The sequence below is a fragment of the Suricata suricatta genome, chromosome 8 (assembly GCF_006229205.1).
Source record: "Suricata suricatta isolate VVHF042 chromosome 8, meerkat_22Aug2017_6uvM2_HiC, whole genome shotgun sequence".
In the NCBI taxonomy this organism is placed as follows: Eukaryota; Metazoa; Chordata; class Mammalia; order Carnivora; family Herpestidae; genus Suricata; species Suricata suricatta.
The window spans coordinates 127,117,372-127,134,551 of NC_043707.1; the positions used below are offsets into that span (position 1 = coordinate 127,117,372).

At 51.5% G+C, this 17,180-nt stretch overlaps 1 protein-coding gene across 1 annotated transcript in view; it reads right to left on the reverse strand.

Moving 5' to 3' along the window:
• Window positions 1-201: 201 nt before the first annotated feature.
• The window catches only part of PINK1 (PTEN induced kinase 1), a 17,289-nt gene continuing 310 nt past the window's right edge, over window positions 202-17,180 (reverse strand). Inside the window, exons 1-8 of the mRNA XM_029947957.1 lie at window positions 16,959-17,180; window positions 8,389-8,679; window positions 6,698-6,798; window positions 4,098-4,283; window positions 3,408-3,571; window positions 2,345-2,472; window positions 1,815-2,051; window positions 202-1,060 (exon numbers count right to left, since the gene is read on the reverse strand). The exon at window positions 16,959-17,180 is cut by the window's right edge and continues 310 nt beyond it. Of these exons, the coding sequence (XP_029803817.1) occupies window positions 803-1,060; window positions 1,815-2,051; window positions 2,345-2,472; window positions 3,408-3,571; window positions 4,098-4,283; window positions 6,698-6,798; window positions 8,389-8,679; window positions 16,959-17,180 (1,587 nt within the window). The 3' untranslated portion in view covers window positions 202-802. The remainder of the gene's footprint in view (window positions 1,061-1,814; window positions 2,052-2,344; window positions 2,473-3,407; window positions 3,572-4,097; window positions 4,284-6,697; window positions 6,799-8,388; window positions 8,680-16,958) is intronic.

Sequence of the window (17,180 nt, forward strand, 5' to 3'; positions counted from 1 at the left end):
TTTCTGCCTTAGCTCAGGACACACGCAGGCTGATGTCATGGCTGCCACTTTCAGACAAGCCACAGTCCCTTCCTGGAGTCATACTCTGCCACCAACAGCCATGGCCTTGTCTCTAGACCAGCTCAACCACCTGCTTCACAGAGGTCTGTGAGGAAGGAAGGGCTTTTTGCCAGCAGGTGACTTACACCTCACTCCATCTTCTCATTTGCTGCAAAGAACACACTCCTCTCACATTTTATTAGCATATACACACAAGGGGTCTTGTGATTAATCAGCACGTCTTTTTAGAGTTAGGCCTTTGGAATCCATCTAGACCAGGGGTTGGCAAACTCCAACTTGCGGGCCAGTCTGGCCTGCAAGCTAAAAGTGGTTTTTGGGTTTTCAAAGAGTTGGAAAAAAATCAAAAGTATTTATGACACGTGAAATTCGAATGTCAGCGTACTTACATATCCGACAGTGCGTTTGTGCTACCCAACAGGGGCCTGGCCGCGACGGTCGGTGTTTGCCAGCTCCTGTCCAGTCAGCTCCTCGGCACCGCAGGCGGGGCCGTCAGACCCCACAGCTTACTGAAGCACCTAAAGTCGCACAGCTAGGGTGCGTTAGTAGCTACAGACGGACTTGGACGTGAGCTGTTCCTTCCATCCGCCAAACCAGAGGCCTTCTCCAGGGCTGAGCGGCCCTCTCAACGCGGTTTTCTTTCCTCCTGGCTTCCGCCCTCACACCGGGGAGCCCCACCCCTTCACAGACCATCACTAAACGGCTGTTGCTAAGTTCTTTTAGTAAGTGAGCCGCAGCAGGGCCCTCACGGGGCCGCTCTCCAGGCGCGGAGGAGCAGGGCTGCCTGGCACAGCGCCTCGTACTCCAGGTTGGCCAGAAACAACACCTTCATCTTTGTTTCCACGCAGCTCTTCTCCGTAAGCCTGTTGGCCAATAGCGTGGCAGCTGACTGCTGGAGGAGCCAGCCGATCATCTTGTCTAGCTTTAGATTCTTCAGGGCCAGAGTATGTTCACCCCAGAGGCTTAAGTGAAGCACGTTGGCAGCCACTCGGGCAGACGGTCTCTGCAACAGGCAGGGAGACCTGAAGCTTAGAACATGGGTGGCAAAGCGTTTGGCTCAAAACCTGATCTGTTCATGCACCCTCACTTCAGGGTCTTCCCTTCTCCGGCCCCAACCAACCAAATTCTAGTCGACCCCTGTGTCTCTCCTTTCTACAACACCCTTCACTCTCCTGACCCGTGCTAGTTGCTCTCTCTCCCTGCAGCAGGCTTACCGGGGGCGCACGCGTGCCCCAGGCAGCGTGCATTGTGGAAACAGTCTCCCCACCAGCAAAGAGCCACGAGCGGCCTGTGGATCACCTCCCCTCACTTGGTAACAGGTGCAGGGAGCACTTGTGGGGGCCAGGAGCATGCACTGTGCAGTGGCAGGGAAACGGGAAAGGAACCCTTTCTGCCTTTATGCTCTTCCACTGGGCGTGCGCCTGGCCTGGGCCTGGAAACGCCCAGATCTGCTCTTGGGCGGGGCCTCACATCGGTCTCATTAGAGTTGGCTGTTTACGGCTCCAATAAACATTTCTTCAAAAAAGCATCTTCTTCCCTCTAAGTGACTTAAGCCACTGAAGGCAAGGTGCACTGCTGGACCAGTAATCTGGCGGCCAGCTCCCCGACTCCTATTTCTACTAAAGTTTCTTCTCCTGCACAAACTTTGTTAAGACAGAAGAGCCGTCGGTGACTCTAGTCTTGCCCAAACCTGGTCTTTCTTTACTTTGGAACGTGAACTTCCACACAATCCCTGCAAGACCTGGGGACAGCCTCACCTTGCTGGCCTCTCGCCGGAGCAGCGACCTCACCAACCGTCTCGCTTCTAGAGGAGCTGACGTGGGCAGTGCAGGCAGCTGGGCCTCCTGGTAACTGCGGCTTTCAAGGCGGACCCTGCCTTGGCCGTAGAAGGGATTGGGGAGCCCGAAGATTTCGTAGGCAAGTGCGCCCACCGCCCAGGCGTCGGCTTTGCTGTAGTCAATCACTGCTCTGGGACCAGGCCGGGCTGTGGACACCTGTTTGGAAAGCAGTGAGTGAGCTTCACGCTGCTGCCATCACCATGTTCACGTTCCTACATGGCACCTGACTCCTGGGCTGAGCTGCATTCTGCCCCGAGGAACCCAGAATTTGAGCTGAGACCCGCCCCCCTCCCCAAGAATCTGCTCAGGCAGGGGATCTGTGCCAAATTAAGGGTCAGAAAAGATGGAGGTGTTGAGTAAATAATGAGGAAGTGGGTCTTGGCCTCTAGTGGAAACGTGGTGGTGACCTCTGCTTGCTGACAGCACGAGGCCTGCTCAGTGGGACTCACCTCCGGAGCCATCAGGCAGCCGTTTCCGCCCCGATCCACGTACCAGCTGGTGAACGGCAGCTGCAGGCCGATGCGCTCGTCAGCCAGGCAGCAACCAAAGTCTGAGATCACCAACCAGGGGCAGCCATCTGGGGAAGGGACAGGCAGAGTCAGTGACTGACTGTCACCTCCGAGCAGCCTTCTTATGGCCCCTACCACAGCCACCATCAAGACATGGGTGAGAAGGGCTTACAGCGACTCCGTGTTGGCCCAGGAGCGCAGGCTGGCCGGGCCTGGATGGGTGTCCTCTCCCCAAGGAGCTCAATGGGCGGGCCAGCTTCATGGGCACGGAAATGCCTCCAGGAAATCAAAGCCCCAAGCAAAAAACTGGATAAAAGTTGGCTCAATCTAATCAAGTGATCGGAGCTGTCTAGGACTGATGGAGCTGCTCATGGTTTACTCACAGATGGTGCTGGTTCAGATCAAGACTCTTTGATCTGAACTTCAAACCCAAACCCAAACCCAAGAAACAGGTCCGTTAGGATTTAGTAATCTGTAAAAGGATTCACACAGACTTCCTTTAAAAACCTAGTTCCTCTAGCAATTTAATTGCCTATTATTTTCAATCGAGTTCAAAACTTAGTAGCAGACATACACATCTCCTTTACAACAGCCCAGGTAAGGGGCCACCCAAGCCTCTATTTCCGTGCCTCCGGGGTGGGGACCTCAGGAGCCCAGGGCCAGCTGGGCTTACCTTTGGACCACTCTGTCTGAAAATGCTTTTTTCTGCAGAGCTACAGTCTACCTCTCTTACTGTACGAGAACTTCTACCACCGAGGCTTGTGTCCTGTACATGGGCCACAGAAAGGGACTCGGGGTTATTAATCATCATTCCTCAAGCCCTACAAAGAGAACAAAAGCCTCCATTTTGAAGGAGAGATTGCTCCCCTCTTGTGCACAGAGCTAAACTAAGACACAACATGCAACAGAACATAAAAGTCAAAAGGCCCTGAAGGGTCCTTAAATGTTGGCAGACGGGAGTCTGGTGCGCCCCGGATGGCTGTGAGGTAGGGCAGGGACCCACCTGCGTCCAGCTCCACCAGGATGTTGTCGGATTTCAAGTCTCTGTGCGCGACGCCCTGTTGAACCAGATGGTCCACCCCCTCCAGGAGCTGCAGGATCATCACGGTGGCGAGGCGGGGGCCTGGGGTGTTCACGTGAAGGTACTGGCGCAGGGTGCAGGGGTAGCTGGTGGAGAGGGTGACAGGATCACTGGCTGTCACACATCATTAGTCCCCAACGTCTTATTTACTATTAGGATCATGGTCCTTCCTCTTTGTGGAGTTTCTTCATCTTCCTCCCCCCCCGCCTCCCCCCCCCATATCCTTTCTGTTCCCACTCACTACTCTGAAGTTAGGAAGTGAGAGCTGGGGCCCCATGTGATGAAAGTAATGGAACAGACACTCCTTAAAATGCCCATTACAGCAATGCCAGTAGGTATAGAGGGCGAGGAGGAGAACTTTTTATGTCAAACAAAACATGACTGGTAAGGCAAGCCACCGAGGAGCAAGGGTCAAATGTGCTAAAAACACTAGATGAAAACTATGTTCTAAGTGAAGAGGTTCTATTTCCATGAAAAATCATCCCAAAGGGACACTGCTCCCTAGGGGAGTCCTCCCTCACCATGGCCTTGCCCTCCAGAAGGACAAGCTGTTTCCTCCTGCACCCCCCCACCCGGGGCTCCAGGTGCACAGGCGCAGGGCCCCCTCCTTACTTCTTCATAACGAGGAAGAGCGTCCGCCCGTGGCCCAGGCCTTCGGGATAAAGACGTGGGGGCAGCACATCAGGGTAGTCGACCAGGGCCCCTGGCAGCAGTGGTACAGAGGAGGTGAAGGCACGGAAGACCCGGATGATGTTGGGGTGAGGGGCCAGTTGCTTGGGACTTCCCTTGGACTTTCTCCTTCAGCCAAATAGGACAAACATATGAATTCAGTATCAGATTCAACAGTTGGAAAGATAATTATACCACAGTAAATGTTGACACTTAATCATCCATTTTAATCAAACATTCACTGTAGTCTGCTCTGTGTCAGGTGCAGAGCCTGGTGTTAAGAGTGAAAAAACAAACCATAAAGATGACTAATCACACCTGATGACTCCGCTGGCCCATCCATCCATCTGTCCACCCACCTCTCCCATGCAGCAGAGACTCTGGAATCAGACTCTGTGGTTTGAATTCCAGGTCAACCACCTTAAGCCCTTGGCCAGGTCACTTCTCTGGGCTCACTTTCAGCTGCCAAAGGGAGTCAGGGAGTAACATACCTCATAAGGTTGTCAATACAAAGGACCCAGAATCTCTGTGATTGCAAGTTGCTTTTTTTTTTTTTAAATGTTTACTTATTTTAGATAGAAAGAGTGTACGCATGAGCAGGGGAGGGGCAGAGAGAGGGAGACACCATCCGGAGCAGACTCAAGGCTCTTGGCTGTCAGCACAGAGCCTGATGCAGGGCTCAAACTCATGAACCTTGAGATCAGAACCTGAGCCAAAGTCAAATGCTCAACTGACTGAGCCCCCCAGACACCCGCCCCCCCGCCCCGTGATTGCCAAGTTCTAAAAACATGGAGTATGAGCTCAATAAACCTTTGTTGAATGAACAACTTGGCACAGACGCAAGCTGTAGTACAGCCAACACCTGCCCACCCAGACCTCGGCAGGGACCCCATACCCACAGGCCTGCTGGCGCACCGCGGCCGTGGTTTGGATGGCATGAGTCACTCTATGTGTCAGCCCCACCCTGCAGCCAGTACTGACTGGGTGGGCACCTGACCAAAGGGCAAGGAGCCTGCAGTCACATCAGAGACCCACTTGGTTGGTGGGAAAAGGGAAGGGGGCCGGTTAGATTCTCTCTTGGAGGAACATTAATGAAAAACACGGCAGTAATCTAGCAGTCAGCAATGGAGCTGAAGGTGGAAGGTGCCGGGAGACTTGACCGGGCCCATGGGAAGCCAAGAGGTGTGGAGACCAAAGGCACACAGGAGCGTGTGTGATGAGCAGGGGCTAGGTAGAAACAGAAATGCTCTCAGGGACTGACAGTTTCTCCTGAGTCACTGATGTCATATTCATGGAATCGTCCAATGGACATTTACTGAGCTGTAAGGGTACACAGCAAACAAAACAGAAAAGCTCTGCCTTCGGAGAGCTTATAGGACAGAGGGAGAGAGAATAAATAGACAAAGACATCTGTGATTTAAGGCCAAATGGTGGTAAGTGCCATGAAAAAGAAATAAAGCAGGGTAAGGGACTGGAGAGAGACAAGGAGTACTTCAGACGGGAGGTCCGGGCGGCCTCTCCGCCAGAGGCGTCGGTGCCCACGTGAGCTACCTGACGGCACAGCAGAGGCCGCAGTGAACCACCGCGGAGATGGGCGTACCTCCCAAAAAGCAGCGGACATGCGGACACCCACTCTTCCCTATAAAGGACTGAGGGGAGGAGGGGCACTAAGGCCCCGCTGCTTCCATTGGGCTGCATGGCCCTGCGGTCCCAGGGAGCCCTCCAGATCACAGGAGGGGCTTTCCATGGGGTTTCTCAAGTCTGTGTCTCCCTTCCCACTTCTGACAGCACTAAGTCTGGAGACTAACCCTCCAGGAAGCGGCCACGACGCAGCCCCTCCTTGCGGTCCGTAGCCATGAATGGAGCGCATGTGTCTGTCACCTGCTCAGGGTCAGTCTTCAGGGCCGCACACCTGGCACAAAGCACCAGGAGTGTGGGCTGCCGTCTACCCTGCTGCCCTCTGTGGAGAAGGCCTCTCTGCCCACTTTTCTGCCCAAGTGGTGCCTCCTTATCCTTCGTAAGGCAGCACTGATGACCCCTCCAAGAGGCCTGTCCACTCGTGCCCCGCCAGCGCCTGAGCACCAGTGACGGTAGGTAGCACTCACTATCCTGGCCTCTGGCCCCACCTTGTCGGCTCCTCCACCACGCACGCAACTCTTGGGGAAGAAGCCACTTTTACTTTTTTTAAAAATTTCTTGGCACAGCCACATGGAATGGGATGAGTGTCGTCACCTCTGCTGGGGACAGAGTTCAGTTTGTATGGATAGGTGGCATTCCACCTGGGCATTGCTTAAGAAGCATCAGAAGTCATGGGCATTTTTGGACAGCCTTCTCTGGGGGAGCTGCGCCTTCAGTTGGGGTCAGAGGATCTGCAATCTTCCCCAAGTGAAATAATCCCGCTGCTACAAATCCATTATTCACCGCATCATTCAGTGAGCATCTGTCACCGACATGCCGCTGCGCCGAGGACACAGGTGAGGATTCTGCTCTCACGTGACTCACAGCCAGTCGGGAGTGGGGGGTGGCGGCGGATGGGTGATTACCTGTAAGTGACTGCTCCGTACTCCCCGGCCAAGGCCACTCGGCTAGCTGGGACTAGCTCCTGGCTCATTGTGCTCAAGATGGCTTCACTGGAGGAGCCCGCCTGGAACACAATCATGAGTTTAGGGTTACATGGACCAGGGACTTCCTTGTAATCTGGACCAGACAGCTACTGCCTAGAAGGTTTTTAAAAAATATTTTAAAGTAATCTTGATATCCAATGTGGGGCTTGAACACACAACCCCAAGATCAAGAGTCACATGCTCCACAACTGAGCCAGCCAGGTGCCCCTAGAGCTGGTTTTGACATTCAAGGTAATATAAACTCTCTGAAGTGGCAAGCCAAGCCTAGTGTCTCCCCAGAGGGAGAGGGAAGAGGGGCCGTCCACACCAACTCCCAGGGGGCCTCCACACCCTGCCTCAATCTCCTGGTGGCTCGGGTGCCCAGGGCAGGAAACGACGTCAAGATGGTCAGGGTCAGGGACCTTTCTCACTGCCATCAATGCCTCCAGTCACCACCAGGCTCATAACTGGCCACTGGAGCACTAAGCCTCCCTGTCACGGCTGCCTTCACAGACAGGCAGAGCTGGACAAACCGGCCCTGGATAAAGTTGTGCTGAATCACAGGACGCCTTTCCTGTCCCCTCCAGGAGAAACAGTAAGAACCAAAGATGAGCAAAAGCACCCCATTTTCCTCGTTTCATTACGAACAGCTCTGAGGCCCTGTGGAACCTGCTAGGAACCCTCCAGGCATCAAGCCCTTTAGCTTTTGTGAGGACGACAGTCATCATGCCCTTTGGTGGAGACTTTGATGGGAACCCGGGATGTTTCACAGGCAAAGGACTGGGCTACTTGCTAGCGATTAGCCAGCTTGGGAGGGCAAGAATCCACTCCACCCCCCAGATCAAAAGAAGACCCTGCATTCTTGGGGCGCCTGGCCGACTCAGTCAGTGGAGCATGCAACTCTGGATCTCGGGGCTGTGAGTTCAAGCCCCATGCTGGATGTAAAGATTACTCGAGAACGAAAGCTTTAAAAAAGAAAGAACGAAGCTGCATTCTTCAATGTCCAGCATTCCAGCATGAGCTGTGTCCCATTCACAGGCTCGGACAGGTGCTCTGGGCAGGAGAAAGAACATCAGGACTTTTCTAAACCCATCTATATAGTAATAAGGGTAAGAAATGACTCTAGACAAAATCTTTGTTTTTGTGGAGGGAAACAACTCAATTTCACGAAGACTTGCGTCCTCCCAGAGTTGAGAGCAGGGAGGGGACAAGCAAGCCTTCGATCTGGAGGTGAGGCTGAACGGGGAGTCTGGAGGGCAGGCACGCGGCCTCTCCCCAGCGAGGCCGGTCGGGGAAAGAGGAGCGGAGGGAACGCGCCCGAGTCCAGCTAACGGACCAGCGCCGACAAAGCAGAGCCCCGCGCTCGGCGCTCGCTGCCCCGGGTGTGCTGGGCAGACCAGAAGCAGGGGCGTCTCCCGGGGGCTTGCTGGATGTTAGAAAGCACCTCGGCCCCCACCTCCCACCAGCTGACCAGAATCTGCCTTTTTATCTGATCCCCAGGTGATCCGCCGCCGATTACAGCTCGAGGCGCCTGCGCTGTGGGGCCGCCCGGCTCCTGCCGGGAACGGGCACCATCAGGCCCAGCCCGACTGGTGATGTGGGCAACGCCCGACTCGAAGGCCCCTTCTCACCGAGATGTTCCACATCATCTTGATGGCCAAGGGAAAGCCGGGGGCCTGCGGCACTGGCTCCTCTTCTCCAGCAGTGACATCCGCGACAAGCGGGCCTCCGCCTGGGCGCAGCCCGACGCCCTCCGCCGCCTGCAGCTTCCGGGGCGGCCCCGGCATGGCGGCCTCGTACACGGCGGCGCTGCACCCCTGGCCGACGGCCCGCCCTATCACGTACTCCTCCAGCCGGCAGCCCCGCCGCCACCCGGTGTCCAGCGGGTCTGGCGGCAGCTGGGTTTTCCGGGTAAAAACTGCCTGTGAGGAACAAAACGTGCCCAATGAGCCAAGGTGCCTACTAAGGCCCGAGTAAAGGGGAGCGGGGGAGGGGAGAGGTATGGCCAGGCAAGGCCTTCACCGACCAGGCCAAGAGCTAACAAAACCACGACTAAACTGGGTTTAATGCTCATCCTGGGCTCAGGCCATCCCACCGGTCTCTTCCTCAAACTCTGTGCCTTCACTGCAAACACAGACAGCCCAACCCAGGACACTTGTTAGCTAAGAGGTCAACACTTCCCAATTCTGCAGCTGGTACCCTGGCCTGTCGAGCTCCCCGGCACAATCTTGGAGGCTTCTGGTTTCAGAGACCCCTCTCTGTGCCAGGACCTCAGCAGACAGCTGCTCCTGGATGGTCCTCGGGAGCTGTGGGTGGGCAGCTCTCCTCCGGTCTTCAAAGGAGCACTAGGGCTGGTGTTTCGTTACGTCTGTGTCTGCCACTAACGCTATCGTAAAGGGGTTTGGAGTCTGTGATCGTTCCATTGGGCGACCAGACAGTCCAATTTCTTGGCCGCGGGCAACAGCTCCCTCCCTGGGTTCCGACACAGCTCTAATACTTCTAAGCTCTCTGAAGTCCACCTCGAGTTGTCTAGCTTCAGTTTGCAGGGCTCCAGGAGAAGGGGCAGTTTTAGGGAGTGGGAATAGAAAACTGGAAACCTTAGTCTGGAAACTCCTAACCGGACACTGGAGGAAATGAGAATTCATGAGCCAGCCCAGATTAAGAGGCAAACAACAGACATTCAAACACAGTCCATCTAGCATCCACAGAGGTGTGATTTTTTTCCTAAAATCACCCTCATTGCCACCAAAGATAACCAAATTAAGGCTCCAGTTTTAACAACCTTGGCCTAATTATTTACATAAACAGTGCAAGAATAGTGAGTAGCCCATACAGAGGTTTTTTGTTTGGTTTTAATCTGCTTTGCTGGAACTTCTCTAAGAATTTCAGACTGCACTTTAATAGCCTCTCAGGGTTAAGAAGCCAAGCCAAATACTTGCCATCAGACTTTGCCTGCAATACCTATAGATTTGGGTAAGTTCCTCTCTTCTTGAGGTCCCTAAACTATCCTGAGGTTCCTGCACCTGCTAGGAAGTGACCTTATTTGTTCACCTGGTAAGGCTGCTGGGAACCCTGTAGGCAAGGTACGAGGCTGATTTTCCCAAGCAGTTTCATTGGCTCCAAAAAAATCAACCTTCATTCCTTAAAGCGGACTGATCATATCTGAGTCAACGCATGTCTCCCTCAAATATGATATTCCAGTCAAAGCCTTGACAGCATTACCAATGTTTCTAAATGTCCTGTCCTAAGAACAGATTCCTACTGAACTTGTACAAGTAAACACACTGCCATGAAAATGACAGAAAACTCAAAAAAGGCCATGTTCTGTTGAATACAACACTTCAATAATTAGAATTACAAATGATGACATTACACCAGGACATATCAAAATTAAAAAATTTTATACAATTTCTGGAAGAGTTATAGCACCCACCCATATAATATAATGTCATGTTTATCCTCACTTATTTGACAGTGTTTCCCATGTAATTTGACAGACCAAACAAACAGGCCTAATTAGTAAAAAAAAAAAAAAAAATTTTTTTTTCATTTAGAAGTTGAATATTGGGAAGTTGGTCAGAAATATCAGAAGGTTTTATATATTATTATTTTTTAAGCTTATTTATTTGAGAGCACATGAGCACAAGTGGGGAAAGGCCAGGAGCGAGGGAGACGGAGAATCCCAAGCTGGCTCCCAATGTGGGGCTCCAACTCTCAAGCTGTGAGATCATGACCTGAGCTGAAATCCAGAGTCAGATATGTAACCATAACTGACTGAGCCACCCAGGCACCCCAATGTTGGCTTATTTTGAGAGGGAGGGGCAGAATGCACGTGCTCTCGAGTCAGGGAGGAGCAGAGAGAAAGGGAGACCTGAAAATCCAAAGCAGGTGCCGATCTGTCAGTGTAAAGCCCCACGTGGGGCTCGAACCGTGAGATCATGACCTGAGCCAAAGCTGGATGCTCACCCAACTGAGCCACCCACGTGCCCCAGAAACCTGTCATTTGTAACAGGAAAACCAAATTCTAATCTTATATTGATGTACGCCTGATAGTAAACTCATTCATTCCAACAAGACGAATTTTTAAAAAATGTATGTGGTCCCTCCTTTGTCCCTCCCTGTCATTGCCCATGTTGACATACAGTAATCGAGACAGGGCCATCCAGGGGGCTGCATGGATCCAAGTCCCTGTGGCCGCCGGGATGTGCTGACCAGACTCTCCACTGCAGTGAAGGACTCTCAGTTGGTGGGAATGCTGCTAACAGTCCACGGCCCTCAGGGGTCACAAGGGAGGGCCTTGACTGAAAACCCCTGCCGTGTCCAGGTCAAGCCCTCGTCCCCAGGCGGTCCCACCCAATGACTGTTCAGTACGAAAGTATAAAAGTCCAGCCCTCTGCCCCACTTTAGGATCGCTCTGAAGAGTAACCCAACTTCTGGAACCCCTCCGAGCATCAGCTGAGGCTTCTGTTGAGGCGGCATCACTGCTCCACCTCAGCCTCATCCTGTTCTCTTCACCTGCCTTCCCCTCCCCAGGGCTCAGTCACTGCCTCCTCTCCATAACCTCAGTCCCAGCCATGCAGAATTCCTTTCCAAATATTTCCTTCTCACACACCTTCTACAACTTCTTAAAACCAGGCTTTGTCCTAAGTGTTCCATCATTAATAACCAGTCTCACTTCCTCTGCGTACAGAGTTGTTTCCCATAATAGAAGCCAAAACCAACCCCAGGCTGGTTCTCAACGATTATGTCTCGATGACCCCGAACACGGTATAACATGGACCTACCTGACTTGCAGTGAACGCAGGCAGAACAAACAGTTCTACTCTGCTACTGAACGTTGCAAATATGTCCATTGTAATGAAACCAACAACCGTGACTTAGCTTTAATATTGAATACTTTCCCAAATCACTTGAACTTGAATGTATTTTTCTCAGTTTTGGAATGCCTAATTCTTACAAGCACTTGCCTTTAAACCAACTAAATTAATCTCTTCATCAAATTAATTTTAGCAGCACCATCCATAGGTAGAGGGAAAAAATGTCACATTTACAACACACATGGACACGCATACAGATACACGAGCAAGATGCAAACAAAATCTGAGGCGCCTGGGTGGCTCAGGTGGTTAAGGGTCTGACTCTTGGTTTTGGCTCAGGTCATGATCTCACGGTCGAAAGATTGAGCCCCAAGTTAGGCTCTGAACTGAGCATGGAACCAACTTGGGATTCTCTCTCTCTGTCTCTCTCTCTCTCTCAGCATAAATAAACAAATAAACATTTTAAAAAATTGCAAACAAAATCTTCAAGGCCAAATTTCCAAATATATCTTAATATGGATCCACTGATTGGCCATATTTCTAAGCAGTGTTGCAAAACAAGGACTGCCCAACTTTGGAGAATTTGCATTCGAGACTCAAACTCACTTTCCATTTTCCAGTTAGAATATGGCTGGTTTGCTCCAAAGATACCAAAAGCTGTAGCAACAAGTACCTCTGGGAGCACTGGTTCCTCCCCCAAAGTCAAGGTTTCACTGTCTGAACCAAACAGCTTCCTAGTCAACTTTCAAACAGGGAGGCGGTGGCTCAGAGATCCACACCAAAGCCCCCTATTTGGAGGCTACCCAATGGGAAGGGAAGTAAATAAGCTCATGTGCCTTTGCACATCAAGTACTCACCAAAAGACGTACCTAACCGAAGCCAAAAACCATTTCCTTGCTGCAAAAGTTAAATTGGGTCCCCAAGGTTGGCAATGGCCAGTTGGGGTGGGGCTCTGGGGACAGTCCCTAAGACAAAGAGCCTGGGCAGTCACTTGGACTGGTCACCACACTCCCAGAACCGGCTGGAGGCTGAAGAACCACAGGCAGAGAGCTCCCATTGACTCACAGCAAAATCAGTCACTGAGACAGTGAGTGTGCAGCAAGGAAAGGGGTTTTCACGAGGCTGCCTAAGTCCGAGATGAGAACGCGAGCCTCAAACCCAGCTATCCAGAGATCCGGAGGAAGAGAGTCAGGGACACTTCAAGACACATGGAGGGGCGCCTCGGTGGCTCAGTCAGTTGAGCATCCAACTCTTGATTTTGCTCACAGTTTAACCTCACGGTTTGTGGGATCAAGCCCCACGTCACACAGAGCGTTGCTTGGGATTCTCCCTCTCCCTCTGTCCCTCCCTTGCATGCATGTTCTCACCCAAAATAAATAAGTAAACATTTAAACATAATAAAAGTAAGTGGAAACAGTCTGGGAAAAAATTGCTGCTGCATTTACTAGTCCCATTAACCGTTTGGTTCATTTGGTTCACATTCACACATCACTCTTCTGTTCAAAGACCTAACAGTTTACTTAGCACCTTGGCTGGGTGCTTCCTATTTGTGAAAACTTCCACAGGGATCATCTGCCCACAGGTCACCTTCCATATACCTCTCTCTGGGCCTGTTTCTATTGTGTTGTTCTGCCTTCCTTAGCCCAACCCAGCCATCAAGTCCCAACTGGAGCTTCCTCCCTCTCCTATAACCAGCCTGGAAATCCAGCCCACACAGCAACCTGTCTTTCTGGAGGATTCCTACGATGCTTCATATTTATAAGCTAATGCATGATAACTTTTAACTTAAGGAAGGAAGGGAAGAAGGAAGGGAAGACTATCTTGCCTTGCCAACTAGTTTCTGAAGTCCACAGAGCAGAAGCAATGTCCTGCAATTTTTTTTAATCAACCACGGTTTTAAGAATGAGAGAAGTTGCAAAAAAAAAAAAAAAAGTACAAAGTGTCCTCTGTCCCTTCAGTTTCCTCCCATGGTGACATCTTTTAAAGCAGCAATACAATATCAAAACCAGAAAAGTGAATTGGTGCAGTGCTGTGAAGTAGACTACAGACCTTACTCCGTTTTTTACCACCTTTTTAAACCTGCATTCATCTGTGTGCGTGCAGCTCTGTGCAATTTTTTTAATAGGTTAAGTTTAATATAAAGAATAATTGACAGGGCACCTGGATGGCTCAGTTGGTTGGGCATCTGACTTCGGCTCAGGTCATGGTCTCACACTTTGTGGGTTCAAGTCCCACGTCGGGCTCTGTGCTGACAGCTCAGAGCCTGGAGCCTGCTTTGGATTCTGTGTCTCCCTCTCACTCTGCTCCTCCCATGCTCATGCTCTGTCTCTCTCTCTCTCAATAATAAAATGTTAATAAAAAAAAGAATAATTGACTTGGGGCACCTGGGTGGCTCAGTCAGCCAAGCGTCCAACTTCAGCTCAAGTCATCATTGTGCAGTTGTGGTTTCGAGCCCTGACAGCTCAGCCCAGAGCCTGGAGCCTGCTTTAGATTCTCTCTCTCCCTCTCTCTCTCCCCCCGACCCTCCTGACTCACCTTAATTAATTCCCCACCACTCTGTCTCTCTCAAAATAAACATTAAAAAATTATATAAAAAGAGAACTATTGACTTTAACAGCAAACTGAAATAACGAGGGCTTCACTGATAAGGTGCCTTGGTGTTTACTGGAATCGCCCTTCCATGAGCGGTGGAGATTCATGGCAGACAGATGCCTCAGTGAAGGCACTGCTCTCTGACCGGGATGGGGGGCGGTCACCAGGGGCAGCTCCACTGCCACCCTGGGCGCCGCCACCCTGCCGGGACCAAGTCAGCTCTGCGCAGTTTTATTCCACGTACAGATTTGTGTAACTGTGCCATCGCTGTGCCATCGCTGCAGAACTCCGCTGGGCTACCTCTTTGTACGTGCGCCTCCCCTCGCCACCCCCATCCTCTGGCAACCACCGATCTGTTCCCCATCTCTATAGTTTTGTCACTTTAAGAATGCTATATAAATGGAGTCGCACAATTTGTACCCTTTTGGGACATTTTTCACTAGGCATAATAACCTTGAGGGTCATTTAGGTTGTTACCTGTATCAGTAGTTGATTCCCCATTATGGCTTAATACTCATTGTACGGCTGTACCAGAGGTTAACGACTCACCTGCTGAACAATGTCTGGGTGGTCTTCAATATTTTGCTACCAGGAATAATGCTGCTATGAACATTAAGGACTATCTGAATCATTTTTACATGTGCAGTTCACCTGGTTGTGCCACCAAGACCGCCATCCATCTCCACGACACTTTTCATTGGACAAAACTGAAGGTCCGTGTACATTCAACACTAACTTCCCATTCCACCCTCCCTCCAGTCCCTGGTGGCCACCATTCCACTTTCTGTCTCTGTGAACTGACCACTCTGAGTATCTCATGTGAGTGGAATCACACAATATCTGTCCTGTTGTTGTGTGGCTGTGTGTGTGTGCTTTAAGTAGGCTTCCCACCCAACACAGGGCTTGAACTCACGACCCTGAAATCAAGACCTGACACCAAGAGTTGGATCTCGTTGGGAAGGCACCCGGGTTGAAGCTGGCTGAGATCTGACTTGATTTTGGCTTAGGTCACGATCCCAGGGTCATGGGATGGAGCCCTGTGCCAGGCTCACTCCGTGCTGAGCATGAGGACTGCTTAAGATTCTTTTCTTTCTCTTGCTCTCATTCACTCTTGCTCTCTCTCTCTCCCTCTGTTCCTCTACTCCACAAGCACTCTCTCAAAAAAAAAAAAGGGGGGGGTCGGACTCTTGGGGTCCCTGGCTGGCTCAGTTGGTAGAGCATGTGACTCTCTATATCAAGGATTGTAGGTTTGAGCCCCAAGTTGGGTGTAGAGATTACTTAAAAAAATAAAATAAAATCTGAAAACAAAGAGTCCAGTACTTAACTGAGCCCCCCAGGCATCCTGACACCTATCCTTTTGTAACTGGCCTATTTCACTTAGCACAATGTCCTCAAGTTTCATCCATGGTCCACCACGTTTCAGAATTTCTTCCAAAGGATGAAGAACACTTCGTTGTATTTAGATACCACACGTTGTTTCTCCACTCATCCGTCCACAGATACGTGGGCTGCTTCCATCTTCTGTTGTGAATAATGCTGCCACCAACATGGGTGTGCAAACATCTACTCATCTCCGCTTTCAGCTCTTTGGGGCACACGCCCAGAAGTCAAATCGCCGGATGAAACAATAAATCTATTTGTAATTGTTTGGGAACTATCATACTATTTTCCACATGTACACCTGCTGTCAAGGACAGCAGCTGGGGAGGAGGCCAGACGTCACCTGTCACCCAAACTGGCCAGCTCAAACATGAGACACTGCTGATGAGTAAGGAAGACCGGAACAAGGGCTGGAAAGCAGAAAACATGGGAGACACTGCCCAGTCCTTAACCAGCTGTGTCCTTGGGCAGGTCACTCTGTGTCCCCTGACCTCCGCCCTAAGCTGTACAACGCAGGCGCTGTACTATCCCAGTGAATGCTTTCAAACGCCAGGAAGAAGACCGACGTCCCTGGAAGAGATGGGGATTGGCCCAGGGATGGCCTTCAAACTTGAACACTTGAACGGCCACAAAGGCTCTTCCTGGGCCCCCACCTGCCTGCCCACCCCGCAGGTTTTGGATTTGCCAGCCTCCATAATCACAGAGACAATTCCTTAAAATAAATCTTTTTATAAACACATGCTATTGGTTCTGCCTCTCTGTAGATGCCTAATACAGATTTTGGTTGAACAAACACAGAACTCTGAGCTATTTTAAGCACTGGAAAAGCTCAACCCCCACCCCCACCCCATATCCAGTGGCTCCTGATACATTTACACGGGTTAACTAAAACCTGCTCGGTCTGGTCTTAGGTTTTCTCTGCTGTTCATTGTTTTTACTGTGGCTTCAGCTATGTCGCTAATGGGCTCAACTGTGGAGGCTCAGGTTAAAGGCACAGGCTTTGGAGAGTCGGACTTTGTGCCTTCCAGCAAATTAGCTGTGTGCCTTCCAGCAAATTACTTCACCTGAATATTCTTCCTCATCCATAAACTGGAGATGACAACTACCTCGGGAATAGAAGTGCTATGATTTAACTGTCATTACATTTTAGAAAATTAAACACAAAGCTAGTAGCCCTGGTGCAGCGGGAGCTATAATGACGTCTACCAACATGTGCTGTTTGAGGAAGGGAGAATGAGAGATGCTGGCTCCGTATCGGGAGGTCAGTATCACCGCAAGTGAACCGCCACTGGTCATTTTCAACGAAGTTCCAGCTCTGACGCAGGTAGAGCTGGACCCTCGGCCCCAGGCAGCCTGGGATCCCAGCCCCGCTCCTAGCCCCGCCCCTAGCCCCGCCCCCTGCCGGAGCTCACCTGGATCTCCTGACAGGCCGCCGCCGCCCGCCGGCCCTCCGCCTGCTTCTCCTCGATGAGGCCCAGGCCCAGACCGAAGGCTAGAAACACGGCCCGGCCGCAAGGGCCCGCGCCACCTCGGGCCCGCACGGCGAACTGCCGCTGGAGCCGCGCCGCCAGCCCGACGACCGACTGGCGGAAGAAGCGGTAGCGGTCGGGCAGCCCGAGCCCGAGCCCGAGCCT